The 13358-nt window shown below is 36.6% G+C and overlaps 1 protein-coding gene across 1 annotated transcript in view; it reads right to left on the reverse strand.

Annotated features, from left to right (window-relative positions):
• Window positions 1-77: 77 nt before the first annotated feature.
• The window catches only part of RRP12 (ribosomal RNA processing 12 homolog), a 35537-nt gene continuing 22256 nt past the window's right edge, over window positions 78-13358 (reverse strand). The window contains exons 21-32 of the mRNA XM_072424826.1: window positions 12798-12956; window positions 12375-12455; window positions 11079-11184; window positions 10213-10320; window positions 9371-9528; window positions 8353-8444; window positions 7445-7600; window positions 7148-7326; window positions 6137-6244; window positions 3897-3946; window positions 2380-2551; window positions 78-716 (exon numbers count right to left, since the gene is read on the reverse strand). Coding sequence (XP_072280927.1) covers window positions 610-716; window positions 2380-2551; window positions 3897-3946; window positions 6137-6244; window positions 7148-7326; window positions 7445-7600; window positions 8353-8444; window positions 9371-9528; window positions 10213-10320; window positions 11079-11184; window positions 12375-12455; window positions 12798-12956 — 1476 coding nt within the window. The 3' untranslated portion in view covers window positions 78-609. The remainder of the gene's footprint in view (window positions 717-2379; window positions 2552-3896; window positions 3947-6136; window positions 6245-7147; window positions 7327-7444; window positions 7601-8352; window positions 8445-9370; window positions 9529-10212; window positions 10321-11078; window positions 11185-12374; window positions 12456-12797; window positions 12957-13358) is intronic.

A 13358-nucleotide genomic window follows, 5' to 3' on the forward strand; every position in this document is an offset into this window, starting at 1 on the left:
TAAAACAGTAACACTTTAATTGTATATGATTAAATAGGTTCTAAAATGCAACATGGAAAACAAAATAAGAATAAGGGTTTCAGAGCAGCATTTTAATGTTTATTAAACCAATACTCTAAACACCTTCATAAATAGGTGAATTTAACATTATTATATGTGCAAGTCACACATGCAGAAAACATCTCCATTTACCCCAGTACCCATCAGTGAAGTGTTGAGATGCAAATCTCGGTCAAATTTAGATTCTCCCATGTGGTAGACTTTGAGTGGAGAGTTGTAGGAGTTCCTGTAAGAAAGCAGAAAGTAAACCATTGGCTTTGAGATGCTTTCTAACAGTCTTATTCACCGGTCAATCCCAGGGTGATCAGTAGAGATTTCTGATGCAGCATCAGACAAATGTCCTTTTTATTAAACACAAGCCATTACAGCTCTCCATAAAATGTAAGATCTTTGAAAGCAGTCACCAGCCCTAGTCTTCACCCCCGTTATTACTCCTGTACTGACATTTCTCATCCAGGAACAGTTTGTGTTCAGGGTCTGCAGGAGGGGCTGGGTTTTGTTTACAGACCATTGGTATACAGTCCAAAGAATGCTGTGCAAAACAACGTCCTAAGCTTTTCTCTCTTTTCTCTTCTTCCTTCCACTCTGTGCTCCTCTCTGTGCAGCTTTGACCAATCCTTTAAACTGGCCTTGCATCTTTGCCTTTTTCCTGCACAGAAAACATAGGAATATTTAGAAAAATTATTACCAAGCAGTTTCAATTTACTGAATGATGCATTTAATACAAAATACTGAATGATGCATTTATTACAAAGGTAAATGCATGTACATAACTTATATACTGGCAGATATATAGTTAAAAATCATATTTGTGATCCATATATCACACCACACAACCTCTAGCTGCCCATGCATTACATGGTGCAAGCAACTCTGAGTTCTGGCAGAACTACAGTACCTCTGTTTAGGATAAAAACACTAAGGTTGTCCCATTGTTGTGTCTTACTTTGATTACAAAGCAAGTGATTTACTATTTTCACATAGCTGCCCCTCCACTGCCTATATATAGAATACAGCAGAGAGGCCAGTGCTTGTGTGGGCACCCCAGAGTGATTATCATAGCCTGGCAGTCATCAGTAAAGATCCATCCCATCCCTGTTGTTTTAGCAACTCCAACCATACAGATGAACGCCACAGAAGGACAGTGTACTATATATGTCATGTGTACTTACATGAAGTTATTTTGGACCTGTGTAATTTATTTATGCTACATTTACAGATTCCTACCTGACAGGTTCCTTCCTAGCTTCCTACAAGACTAATACATGACAGGTTAATTCCAGTAATGCTGACTGAGACATCTTTGCAGCTGCTTGTGCAGAAAATCACTATGCAGATGATGTTATTAGCATGCTACAGAAAGTGTCTTCTGGTTGTTAGACACAGGCATGACCTGAGCACCACTGCTAGCTATTAGTTTAGGTAGAATGCCTTCTATACTGTAAAAGGAAATCATCTAACAAACCATTTCTAAATGTTTTCCTGCAATGGTTAACTAAAGCAGATCTAACACTAAAAGATTACAAATCTGTAAAAGCCATTAACTGCTGAACTCATTCTAAAGAATGCTAATCAGCAGAATGTAACACTGACTTGCTGATGCCCAGATTAAGTAACACTTAAAATAAGTATGTGGAGATCACCATACAGCTTCAGGCATAGATCGTAGACTCTTTCATTTATAATTTTGTGTCTTTTGCTTTATACTTACAAACTCGAGTATTTCTTTTTTGTATTGTTTTTATTCTATATATAATCCAGTTTCGTATGTATTTTGATTAATAATGCTGATGTTCTCTTTTGTTTGTTAGTTTTTTGTTGTTGTGAATATTGTATTTGTCTTTATTGTCTTTCTATGTTTATATTCTAAAAAATTTTTTCAATAAATATTATTTCAAAAAAAAAAAAAATAAGTATGTGGCCAAAAATGTGGCAATAAACGGAACAACTAATCTGCAAACTCATTCTGGCTCAGAGATTCAGAACTTCAACAGGCAAGTAGTATTTTCTAAAACCAGGTCATAAATGTAAGTGAGGTTACAGTTCGAGGTTTCTCAGTGCCATTTATATACTCCAGTACATAAGTCAGTATCGTGGGTCAACTTATCTGTAGTGCCCTAGACATATGCAGATATGTTTCAGCAAACATCAAATTTCTCAATGCTTTTTGGGGTAGAGATCACACAACCAAAGTGTAGTAGTATATGGTCAAGTGATTGTCACCAGTGGGGAATGGAATTTTGAGATAAAAAAACTGGAAGCATTTTAGATTTGTTTAGCTTTTCCACACTTTGTAATTTAGACTGAAGTTCTACTTACTGAGCAAATAATGACTTAGCACTGAGAGGCCATTCCATATAAAGATAAGAATGTAACACGATACAAATCCCAATACAGATTTAGGGAAAATATTACCTTTATATTGTGATGTCTTCTCTACAGCCTCATCGTCATCATTGTCCTCTCGGAAACGCTTCTTCTGAGCTTTTTTCTGTAAGGGGGAGAAAAAATGCATAATAGTTTCAGAATCTGAATTCTAAATACTGGTCTCTTCCTTTTTATACTTTGATGTACAAACCATTACAGGATTTAAAAAAAAATCCAGATACAAGTAGCTGCATTGCAATTTACTCTATTTTTATGCACATAACTACTAATTAGTGTATTTCAAATCTAATTAGAGTTCAGCTTCAATAACCATCAACTAAAGCTAGGCCTTTTACATAACACTGGCTTTTGACTGACATTTATTTTAGGCCGAATAAATACACATTGTATGGCTTAATCATCATGCAAAGACAATAGTTCATCTTAAAATTTAAAATAAGTACATCATATGACGGTGATAATGAAAAGACTGTTTGGATATCAGAAGTGCAGCTTTTTGCAAGCACAATTTATTATCTCTAGAACTGCAGACACTACCGCTATTTGGAAAATAAATTGTTCTGCAGATCAGTGCATTATGTTAATTTAGGCCAAATATTAGAAATCCAAATACATGGGAAATGACAGCTTTTGAACAAAATCTGCACCAACATGTCGGCAAGGGAAACAAGCAGCCTTGTCCATGCATTCCCAATCTTAGTACAGAACAGTAGAGCAAAGCGGAAAGTTTTTGTGGCTTTAGGGACTATTTCAGGGTGATTTCAGTGACTTAGAATCAAACCGTTTCTGCAGTGGGTGAGTCAAGTACAGAATCTGCAGTTACATACTACTTGCAGCCTCATCATTTAAATCCGATCCATAAATAATTGGGAACTGGGCTGCATGGAAATTGATTTTTCATTGCAGGCTATAATTCTTAGGCATAACTCACCAATATTTAATAAATTTAAAAATAAACTTTAAATAACAAAACTCAAAAATCTGTTAACAAAATATTTAAACATGTAAGTGTACAGTAGCATATATTATAATTATATATATCCTATATGTCTTTGTATTGGGACACAATACAGCTATTTTGTATTGAATCCATTACAAAATTATTTGAATTTCCCGCCTGCACCAATGTCACCAGTAAACCCCGTAGATCTCGTCTCTGCACTTCGCAGGTGGGGTTCGAGGAGAAAGGACGTGTCCCCAGGACCTGAGACAGGACAAGGTATGTGGGGTTTTTTTTTAGTTAAAAGCAACCCCGAGTGTGACTCAGGAATACCGATTTTTGCCTAGAAAATCCACCATGAGTCACACTCGGGAATACCGCTAGGGGGGTTAGGTTGAAAGGGCAAGGGACTCCATGGGGCCCACATAAAAAAAAACATTACCATTAGATTAAAATAAAAATCAAATGACTCCAGTGTGCCTTTAAAATATAAATAATGTAAACTTACAGTACGCAGTCCAACTTCTTTCATTAGATCCGCCATCTCTTCATCCACACCTGTGAAAAAAAAAGACTTTATTATGGTCCATTCCAGATTACCACTTCCTATATTGGCTGTTGACTATTGGAGTACGTTAAACCATTTCATGAGACTCTAAATTGCAGATATAATTGTCATGTGCAGTTTGTTACCATCTGCATGGGTTACTGTTGTAAATGCTTTTTGCCTGGTCACATAATTAAAAACGTGGCCCTTTAGGAACATTAGGAACATGTCGCTCCACTAGTACAAAGGAAGTGATTTGATTTAGACAAAAGTAATTTGCAGGACCCATAGTAAGACTGCTGCAAGTCCCCCTACACAGCTGACACAAGTTTGTACTTTGTGCATTTGTGGTAGGCAGGGAATTATTATTATTATTAACCTCCCTGGCGGTCTAATTATGTCAGTATTTTTATGCCAACAGCGGTACATTTCCATGCACAAAAATGTATTTTGTTTTACATTGTAGGCCTATAATTCTTAGGCATAACTCAACGAAATATGTCCAATATTTAATAAATGTAATAATAAACTTTAAATAAAAAATCTGTTTAAACAAGGGTGCATAAAAATCCTGAAACCTGCAATATAACTAACTGTACAGTAGCATGTGTATATATATATATATATATATATATATATATATATATATATATATATATATATATGGTACTGTACAGGTATATTACAGGTGTCAAGATTTTTATGCACCCTTGCTTTAACAGTTTTTTTTTTTAATATTTACTTTGTATTGGATTCAATACAGTTAACCAATACAAGTGAATCCATTACAAAATAATTTGAATTTCCTGCTGCACCTCCCTCATACACCGACGCATGCAGCGACATCACCAGGAACTCCTAGGGAACCTCAGTGCCCTCGCCGGCTCAAGATCGGAGGAAGAGAACGCTGCCCGAGGATGGGATCCAACTGGCAGGACGTCAATGGGACCAGGTAAGTGTTTTTTTTTTTTTTTTTTTATCTTCCATCCTGATCAGGAGGTCGTGGTTATCGCTTTTCAACATGTTTTTTTAAGGGGGTTAAACAAACAGGATTTATATAACACCAACATATTATTACGCACCGCTGTACATTAAATATGGGTTGCAAATGAGAGAAAGATACAGACAGTGACACGGGGAAGAAGAGTTTACAAGTGGTACAGCACTGTTCACTATAGCCTGCTGCAAAATACATTCTTTAGGAACCAATGTGAGTGACTGAATGATAGGGCAGGGTGCCAGCAAATGGAAGCCGTGCAGGACTGCTCCATAATGAGACAGGTCTGAACCGGGACACCAGCCCTGGGTTTAAAGCTCTGATTAGTGGTCATCATGGTACAAATATGTTTGTGCTTTATGTACACTTTTTCATCATCTGCTGTCTAGACAAAAAAAAAATTGGTTCGATTTTCGCAGCTCACCATATGTTTGTGTAAACAAAATCAAACATAATTACAGAAAAGACGAAGTGATAGTTTGTGTGACAATTTCTGCTTGATTAAGGCTAAACTCAGCTAAGCAGCATTTGCATACTAATTGCCCACATCTAGTTTAAGAAAACCAACAATCCTTATGATGGATATAAATTAAAAACATATTCCTTGTATTATACAATGCAATGCAGATATTATTGCTAAAATGTGAAGAACTACACTCTATAAGGGTACTTGCAAAAGAAAATATGAAATTTTCAAAGAACCATTAAAACACTTAACACCTACACAATTTGTACATTACCATTCTCAGGTTTGTGTCCCCACACAGAGCATATAAATCTATGTATCGTAATAGAAATCAGAGTGAGCAGCACAATCCATTCCTAGTTCATCAGTGTGTACCCCAAAGTACCCCTAATGTAAAGATTTATTGGTGCAGCATTCTAATTCCTAGCCTGTGGATCCTGAACAATGCTGTGTGTTTAAATACAAATATTTTAATGTTTAAGCAATTATTGGCAGTGTTCCTAATAACATTTGCCGTCCCATTACATATTTATATTGCCATTCTTTAGCAGGTTGAAAATGTTTGTTCAGCCTACAAATATTGAAGGACAGCTGTGTGGAGGAGTACCATCTGTTTCTACACCGATAGGTTTACTAAAGTAAGAGAGCTGCTTATAAAAATAAAGTGCTGGTGAACTCCCTGCCAGGACCCCTAAAATGCATTAACTTTCCTAGTACAAGTCAACAAACACCACAAACCTTTTGAATTCTCTTCCTCAGCTTCGTCGTCTTTGATGATAAGCCGTCCATCAGCTGTGACTTTGAAGTCGTGGTTCTGCTTTGTGCTCTTCTGACCTGGTTTTGTGGCTAAGATATAAAAAGACAAATTTTTATATACCAATTGGAAACAATTATTATGGCTCAATATGGATCACACTAATATAAGCATTTAATTACTTTATAGTGTTACACAGCCCTCTCATTTTAACATGCAGTTATCTGTCAATTCTGTGCTAATTTCTGTTTACATTTTTGGATCTCTCACTCACACAGAAGAAAATAATTGTACATTTATGGAGGATTCTCAGGAGTGGCTTGATTACATACAAGAAATGCTGCAAAAACACCTATAGGAACCAGACCTGTGTATAATGGCTATAGGTTTACACAGTATTTCGTCTCTTACACCACCTTTCTTTAAGCAAATGCAACAGCATATAGAAAAGTGGATATTTTTTTTTCTACACCACAAAATCTTAAGTGATCTAGGGTGGATCCTGATCCTTGAGACCATAAGCTTTGATGGTAGTCCGTCTATGCCATGCATGTGGTCCAATGTGAAGCTTGGGTATAGCAACCCTTTCAGGGTCAATTCATGATATAAAAAAAAAAGTTGGTCTTTCTAAATTCTTTCTAAATTAAAAAGTGTCTGAGATACAGATCAGCCTAGCCCAAACCATATCCAAGCAATGAAGGGAAAATTCCTGGTTCATGTAAAAAGCAGAGACCACTAGAAGCCACCACAATCTGTATTCTTCCAAATTCCCCTGAAATGCAGCAATTATACAGCTGTGGTGATACTATTCAGAGTTTAAGCACACATCTTGGACAGGAGTGTAAGCACATTGAACTATTTTTATTCAGCTGTAATTAAACTAAGTGCATCACGCAGTGCTTATAATATAACAAGTAAAAAACAAGTAAATGTTTTTTTAAGCGGAATGTGACTGCTTAATTTACCTTCAACATAAAAATAGAAGAGTGACTCACCTAAAACTCTCTGAGCAGCATTTGCATCAAGGAAGTTCAGAGGTTCATCTCCTTCCCCTTCCTTCAGCCAGGCTCTGCTCATCTGTCGCACTTGTTTCTTCTGCTGTTTGTTTTGCTGCTTTGTCTGCTTCTCATCTTCTACTTCCTCTTCATCTGTGTCCGCTAAGATGTCATCAATGCTACAAATCAAGGAATGCAGATAAAAGTCAATAGCAGAAGGTTTAGCAAGGCACAGTGTCCCTTCAATAGTTAAACATATGCAGCATATTATCTTTAATTTTTAAAGGAGGCACCTACCTGTCTCCCTTATGTTTTGTATCTTCATCACCTTCATCAGCATCAGAAGCGGCTTGTTTCAGGGCCTTCTGCTTTTTGTTTTTAGCCTCTGCTTTGCGGATATTAACTAGAACCTTGTGGTACTGCTCTGGTAACATGCTCTTCACCACCTCAAACCTAAAATGAAAAAATATATTTTTAATATTTACACAAACATGGTAAAATATTTTATTCATTCAGTATATTGCTTGTGGTTCTCAGATGTCTAATATATTTTAAAGGACTTTCCAAATGCATTTAGCCTGGGTCAGAATACCCGTCCTTCTTTTGACCTTCTGCAAATTCTAGCTGACTTGCAAACAGACTAACTAAAGTTGTTAATGCAACATGCAGATAGGGAAAGTCAGACAAAAGTCCTTATATTCCACACCCAAAACACTGAAATTAACTGGTGGGCATGACAGCCAGGCAAATAGCTTTTCAGGAGAGGTCAGCTTTGGCTATAATACAATAAAACAAAAAATGTATGTATGATGAAACTGACAGCACAGAACCTAACCACATACATTTACTATCAGTCTCATGCAAAGATAAAGTTTTTTTGTTGTTGTTTTTATGGGGGGAAGCAACTTATTGTAACTCTGTGAAAACAACTTTGTCATTATCACCATTCTCCGAGTAGCAGCTGTGAGAGAATAATTAGAATTGTACTACCAAATAGAAGTGAAATTGTGATCACAGTTTATGCAGCCAGCTGTGCCTGTGACATTTTTAATTGCCACTCACATTTTTTAAGATGTACATGAGAAGACCTGGTTTATCTAAAATGTACTACAGACTTTGGACTCATGACAGAGCAAATAGGAAAATCCTGGAACAGTCTAAGTTTTTTTAAGACTGATATTGCAACAGGTAATTCATGATCTTACCCAAACTTCCGGATAAATTTAGTAAAGATGTTTCTCAGCTTCATGCGGAAGTGACGCCTCATGTCCTCATTTATGTTTCCAATAGCTTCCATCTACAATTTTAAGAATAAACATCCAGGTCAGGCATCCAAACCTATACAGATCTATATGTATTGGTTTTATATTCACCATTGGTTGATTTTTGCTTTAATCAATTTGCTTTAATCAAAAAGGATGATATTTGAGTTTTAAAGCGGTATGGAGCACATTAAAAAAATGAAAGAATTCTTATTTTGGAGTTAGGACAGACAAGACTGGCTCCTTACTGACCTACTTTTCAGATGGAGCGACTAAGGCTATCTATGCACATGCATTCACAATCCTTTTTAATGACAAAAGACGATGCATGAACGAGTGTTGTACATACAGCTCTGTTCTGCTCTATGGAGAGGGAAGGGGGAGATGGAGCAAACGGCACCCCGCTGCACACTCTACTTCGCTTTCGTTGTGGTTGTTTGTCGTTTGTGGATTTGCCAGGATGGATCCATGAATTACATATGATGGCCACTGTACATATGCCAGATTCTCGTCTGCTATGAGCCATGAGGCGAGAATCAGACTAGAATCATCTGAGAGGGACAGCAGCCTAATGCAAAGAGGGAGGAATTATTTCTAAAAAAAAATTTTCTAAATGTTAATCCCCAAGGACAAAACACAGAAGTTTATCTGCAACAATAAAATTTCTCTCTAACAATGCAGCTTTTAAATATGAAGGCTTAAGAAGATGTCAATCTTTAATCATCAGGAACGGCATCAAGAAAACTTAAAAGCAACACAAATGCTGAAGTAGCTGACAAGGCAAACAATGTATGAAATAAAATAACAATTTAACATCATATTTAGGTGTGTTGTGAATTATTATACCATCAAACACAATATTGTACTTAAGCAGCAGCCAGGTTTTAACTTTTTACTTTCATGGGTCTAGAATCTATTAGAAATTCTTAGCACAGGGCGACATTCTGTGTATGACACGTACCATTTTCTGTAGATGTTTAGAGAGAATTTTCAGATCCATAATAAATATGACGACTTTGATAAATCCCAGGGCAGCCTTTACGACCTCCCTTGTTCTAGAACTCAATAAAAGACACACGTTCTCCAGAAGCTGCTCGATTACCTCCAATCCCATGTGGTCTATTAGAGAAAAGAAAATGGGGTTTTCAGGTACACTCCCCTCAGAAATGAAATCATGCCTGTATATAAAAGAAAAAGTACACGTCTCCTGCTAAGAAGCAGTATCATTTTGAATTCATTTTCTGATCTGCTAGCTAAATTACTGCTACAATTGCTCTCAGAATAGCCTTACCATTGATAATGTGAAAAGGATATTGGGCATTTTCATTGATTTGGATGCTGCCTTCTCCTTTACCTAGCTGCAGTATCATGTATACTCACCACATCATGTTAGGACAATGACATTACTGACACTAAAAGATAAACACCTTTTATTCATTTAATACAATACCACCTAAACCCTAATACACTTTGCAAAGGAAATGAGCAGTGTAAAAGAGTAATCAGGGGAAATCTGTAGAGAAATTACACATCATGCTCCACTCCACTGAAAGAGTTCCCAACTTATTCCCATCGTATGAGAACACGTGAGTCTTGCCCAAAGGTGAAAACACCATTTGCATGTATTCACATAAAATAAAGATGATGCTTTTCATTAGAAAACAGCATACCTTCTCTGCTGATCAGACATTCATACTTGCCATTTTTAGTCTGTTTTGATCATTTTTTTTTTTAAATATATATCTTCATGTACACAGGAGGTATAAAGGGGTATCACAAAAACACCCGATATGTAACAGGTACCTTTGAATTCGAACAGTAGGCGGGTCAGGGTAAGCACTGTGCAACCGATCATGGTCACAGAACCAGCAAGGCCAGCATAGACTATGCTCAGGTAGGTCTCCATGGCTTCTGCAATAAGAATTAATATGAAGGCGTTATGTACTGCCATACTGCAACAGAACAAGGTCAAAGTCACTAATAACAAATTGCTTATAAAAATTCAACTACTTGATAGAGCTCACCTTTCTACAGGTAATCAAACTAATGGTTCAGTGAAAAACTGTGCAACTGTGCGTGTTCCCATTAACAAACAATAGAAGTGTGTGCCTTAAGCTGACATTATTTTAACACATTGAAATATGAGCTAAACTGACCAATCTGGTTGGTAAAATTAAAAAGCTATCAAACCTGTAAAATCTTTTTTTAAGTTTACAAAGGTTCTAACCCATCTTTAAGGCATTTTTACTACATGGCCCAATAGGGAAGAAACACCCTGACCTGTTGAATTGTCACCAGGGAAAATAGTACTAAATTATTATTATATGATACTGGCATACCAGATCAGCTCACTACAGGATGTAAATGGTGACAATTTAAGCAGAAGCACCAAGTATTTGGTGTGAAATTGTGTACTTTAAATTTTTCAATCTACCCAATAAAGTAATAGATGTTGACATTTGCAAAAGGTGCATATTCTGAGGCCAGCACTTTCTTTTTAATACCAGAAAAGTTGCCTAATACAAATAGCATGCAGGTTTGTGATTCACTAAATAACCCCTAGAAATGTAACATTCATACACATTAAAGGTTTTCACACTGGAATTATAACTGACACACACAAGCAGCATAAAACAGTGACATACTAAAATACAAAGTACACCACACACCTTTTGGATCTGGAATGAAGCGCAGGAAGGCTTGTCCTATCTCCACCAACAACGTATATGCGTTATTTCTGGCTCCCACCGATACTTCTTTTGTGCAAATCATCACCTTCATCAAACAACAAATAATTCAATCTCAGCACAAATCCCAATCTGCTAATAGTCCTCTAATGCTGAACAGCTGGACCATATTCACGCTGTTTAAACGTGAACAAAAGTCCATTTTTATGCAGGTGGGCAATACAATAGCTGTAATTACAGCTCTTGCTCCTGAGAAAAACTGGCTGCTAATGGTGAAAAATGTGCAATTTTCTGTTCTTCAAGCTGAGTTTCACACAAAACTTTTGGTTTGCAGTGGATGAAATTGACAAGCTCAAACAGCTTGCCATCTGTGTCCATGCTGGTGAAATGTCCCCACAATACCGGATTGGTTGTCAGGAAATTTCTGCATGCAGCATGTGTTTAGTTAAAGGAGTGTTTTTAACCCAATTGTTGCAATTGTTGGGTAAATCAGTCCCATAATTAGTAAATATTACACTATGCTTTAATGATTTCCAAGATAAAATTAGTAGAGCAATGTTCATACAATTTAAATGAATGCCTGGACAAAAAAAAATCATTCAGCACTTACATCTCCGTAGAAATTTCATATTTGTCTGTTTAAAAATGCTGTAAGTACAGGGGGGTAAAAAAACACGAGCCAGTGATCTAGTCGGTTCTTAACTACCAGCCATGAGCCAACAATACTGCATCTGCTGCACCATAATTCAAAGCATAGTTGTCATTACAGGACCCCTCTCTCTCTCTTTTCATTACAAAGTAGGAAGTGTAAGGGGAAAATTACAGAGCTGCAATCAATGCTTGGAAAGTTGACAGCTTTCAATAGAAATTTGGATTGTCATTTTACTTGCAATATTTTTAAAGAGACAAAACACGAGGGAACATTTGTACAAGTATAGGAGAGATGTACTGAAAAATGTTTCTCAGGCATACACTTTAAATATTGATACAAAAGCAAACATTAAAAGCTTTTCTCCGCTATGTTCAGGATCATGTGACTAAATGGGTGATTCCTCAGGGCCTGAAAGTCTTTAGCATTGATGTACACTGTCACTAAAAAAAAGAATAAATTACAGCAGTTGGGTCATTAGGGTCAAATACTTAATGGTCCAAGTACAACAAAGATGAGTGTCCCCTGTGATATGGAAATGTATATATTGTACATGAATTTTCATGAATCAGCAAGTCAACTGAATGCTCTTTGCTTTCACCCTCCCATGAAAGTGCTGCCAGTCTTACCTCGGGAATAATAGATGTAATGAATTCTTCATGATCAGCAGTAAGGAGCTTGACAATATGGATAAGACACTTCAAACGAGGCTACCATGACAAAAGGAGATAAAAAAAATTACTTTCCTTGTACAGAATATGACACTTATGTTAGTATACAAAGCCGCTTGGACAGTTCCTCAGGATTTTACTGATCCAGGGAAATTCTAATATGCAAATCACCAGAGTTGGCCCATCTCATGGCCACATCTAGAACCCGAATACCTGGGGGAGGATTGTGGGGGAATGGAGGACAATGGATACAAGTTACCTGTCCTCAGCATTTGTTTTTTTAAAGTTGATTTGCATTTTGCAAGTTTGCTTTAGACAGAGTAAAACCCTTGTATTAGTTTATAAAATCAGAGAAGTCAACTTCTTTATCTATCATCTCACCCGTTTAGCTGGAGAAGAAGCACTTTTCAGGGAACCCAGTAGAGTTTTCTTCAGCTCCTCCAAGTTCTTATTAACAAACTCTCCACAGGGAGGCTTCTCCCCACCACAAATCTCCTCTAGAACCCTGTAGGCCTTTTTCTGCAAGCTGTGATTTTTATCCTGGTGCAAAAAAAAAAATACAACATAAAAAGACACGATAAATCACTTCATATAAGAGTAAAAATAATAAACTCCTAGCCATGTACAGCTTTAATATGTGCTATACGATCCCCTTAGGACTATTATGTTTTTTGTCATTTTTTTGGGTATACACGCAGCTTCCTGGTAATTTATGTCTGTTAATACTAAGCCTACACTGTTATGTTTGATATGATGTATGTGTTGTATGTCTGATTCTTTTTGTTATGTTTACCTGTTATTTTTCTCTGAAAACTCAATAAAACCGATTGAAACAAAATCCTAGCCATACAGTTACTTTGAAGGAGAATTTCAGAGCAGCACATTGATTACAGTTGTCAGCTAAAATACATTTTGTGCATTCTCACTAATAAAAGAATAAAG

The sequence above is a fragment of the Pyxicephalus adspersus genome, chromosome 10, assembly GCF_032062135.1.
Source record: "Pyxicephalus adspersus chromosome 10, UCB_Pads_2.0, whole genome shotgun sequence".
NCBI classification, from domain to species: Eukaryota; Metazoa; Chordata; class Amphibia; order Anura; family Pyxicephalidae; genus Pyxicephalus; species Pyxicephalus adspersus.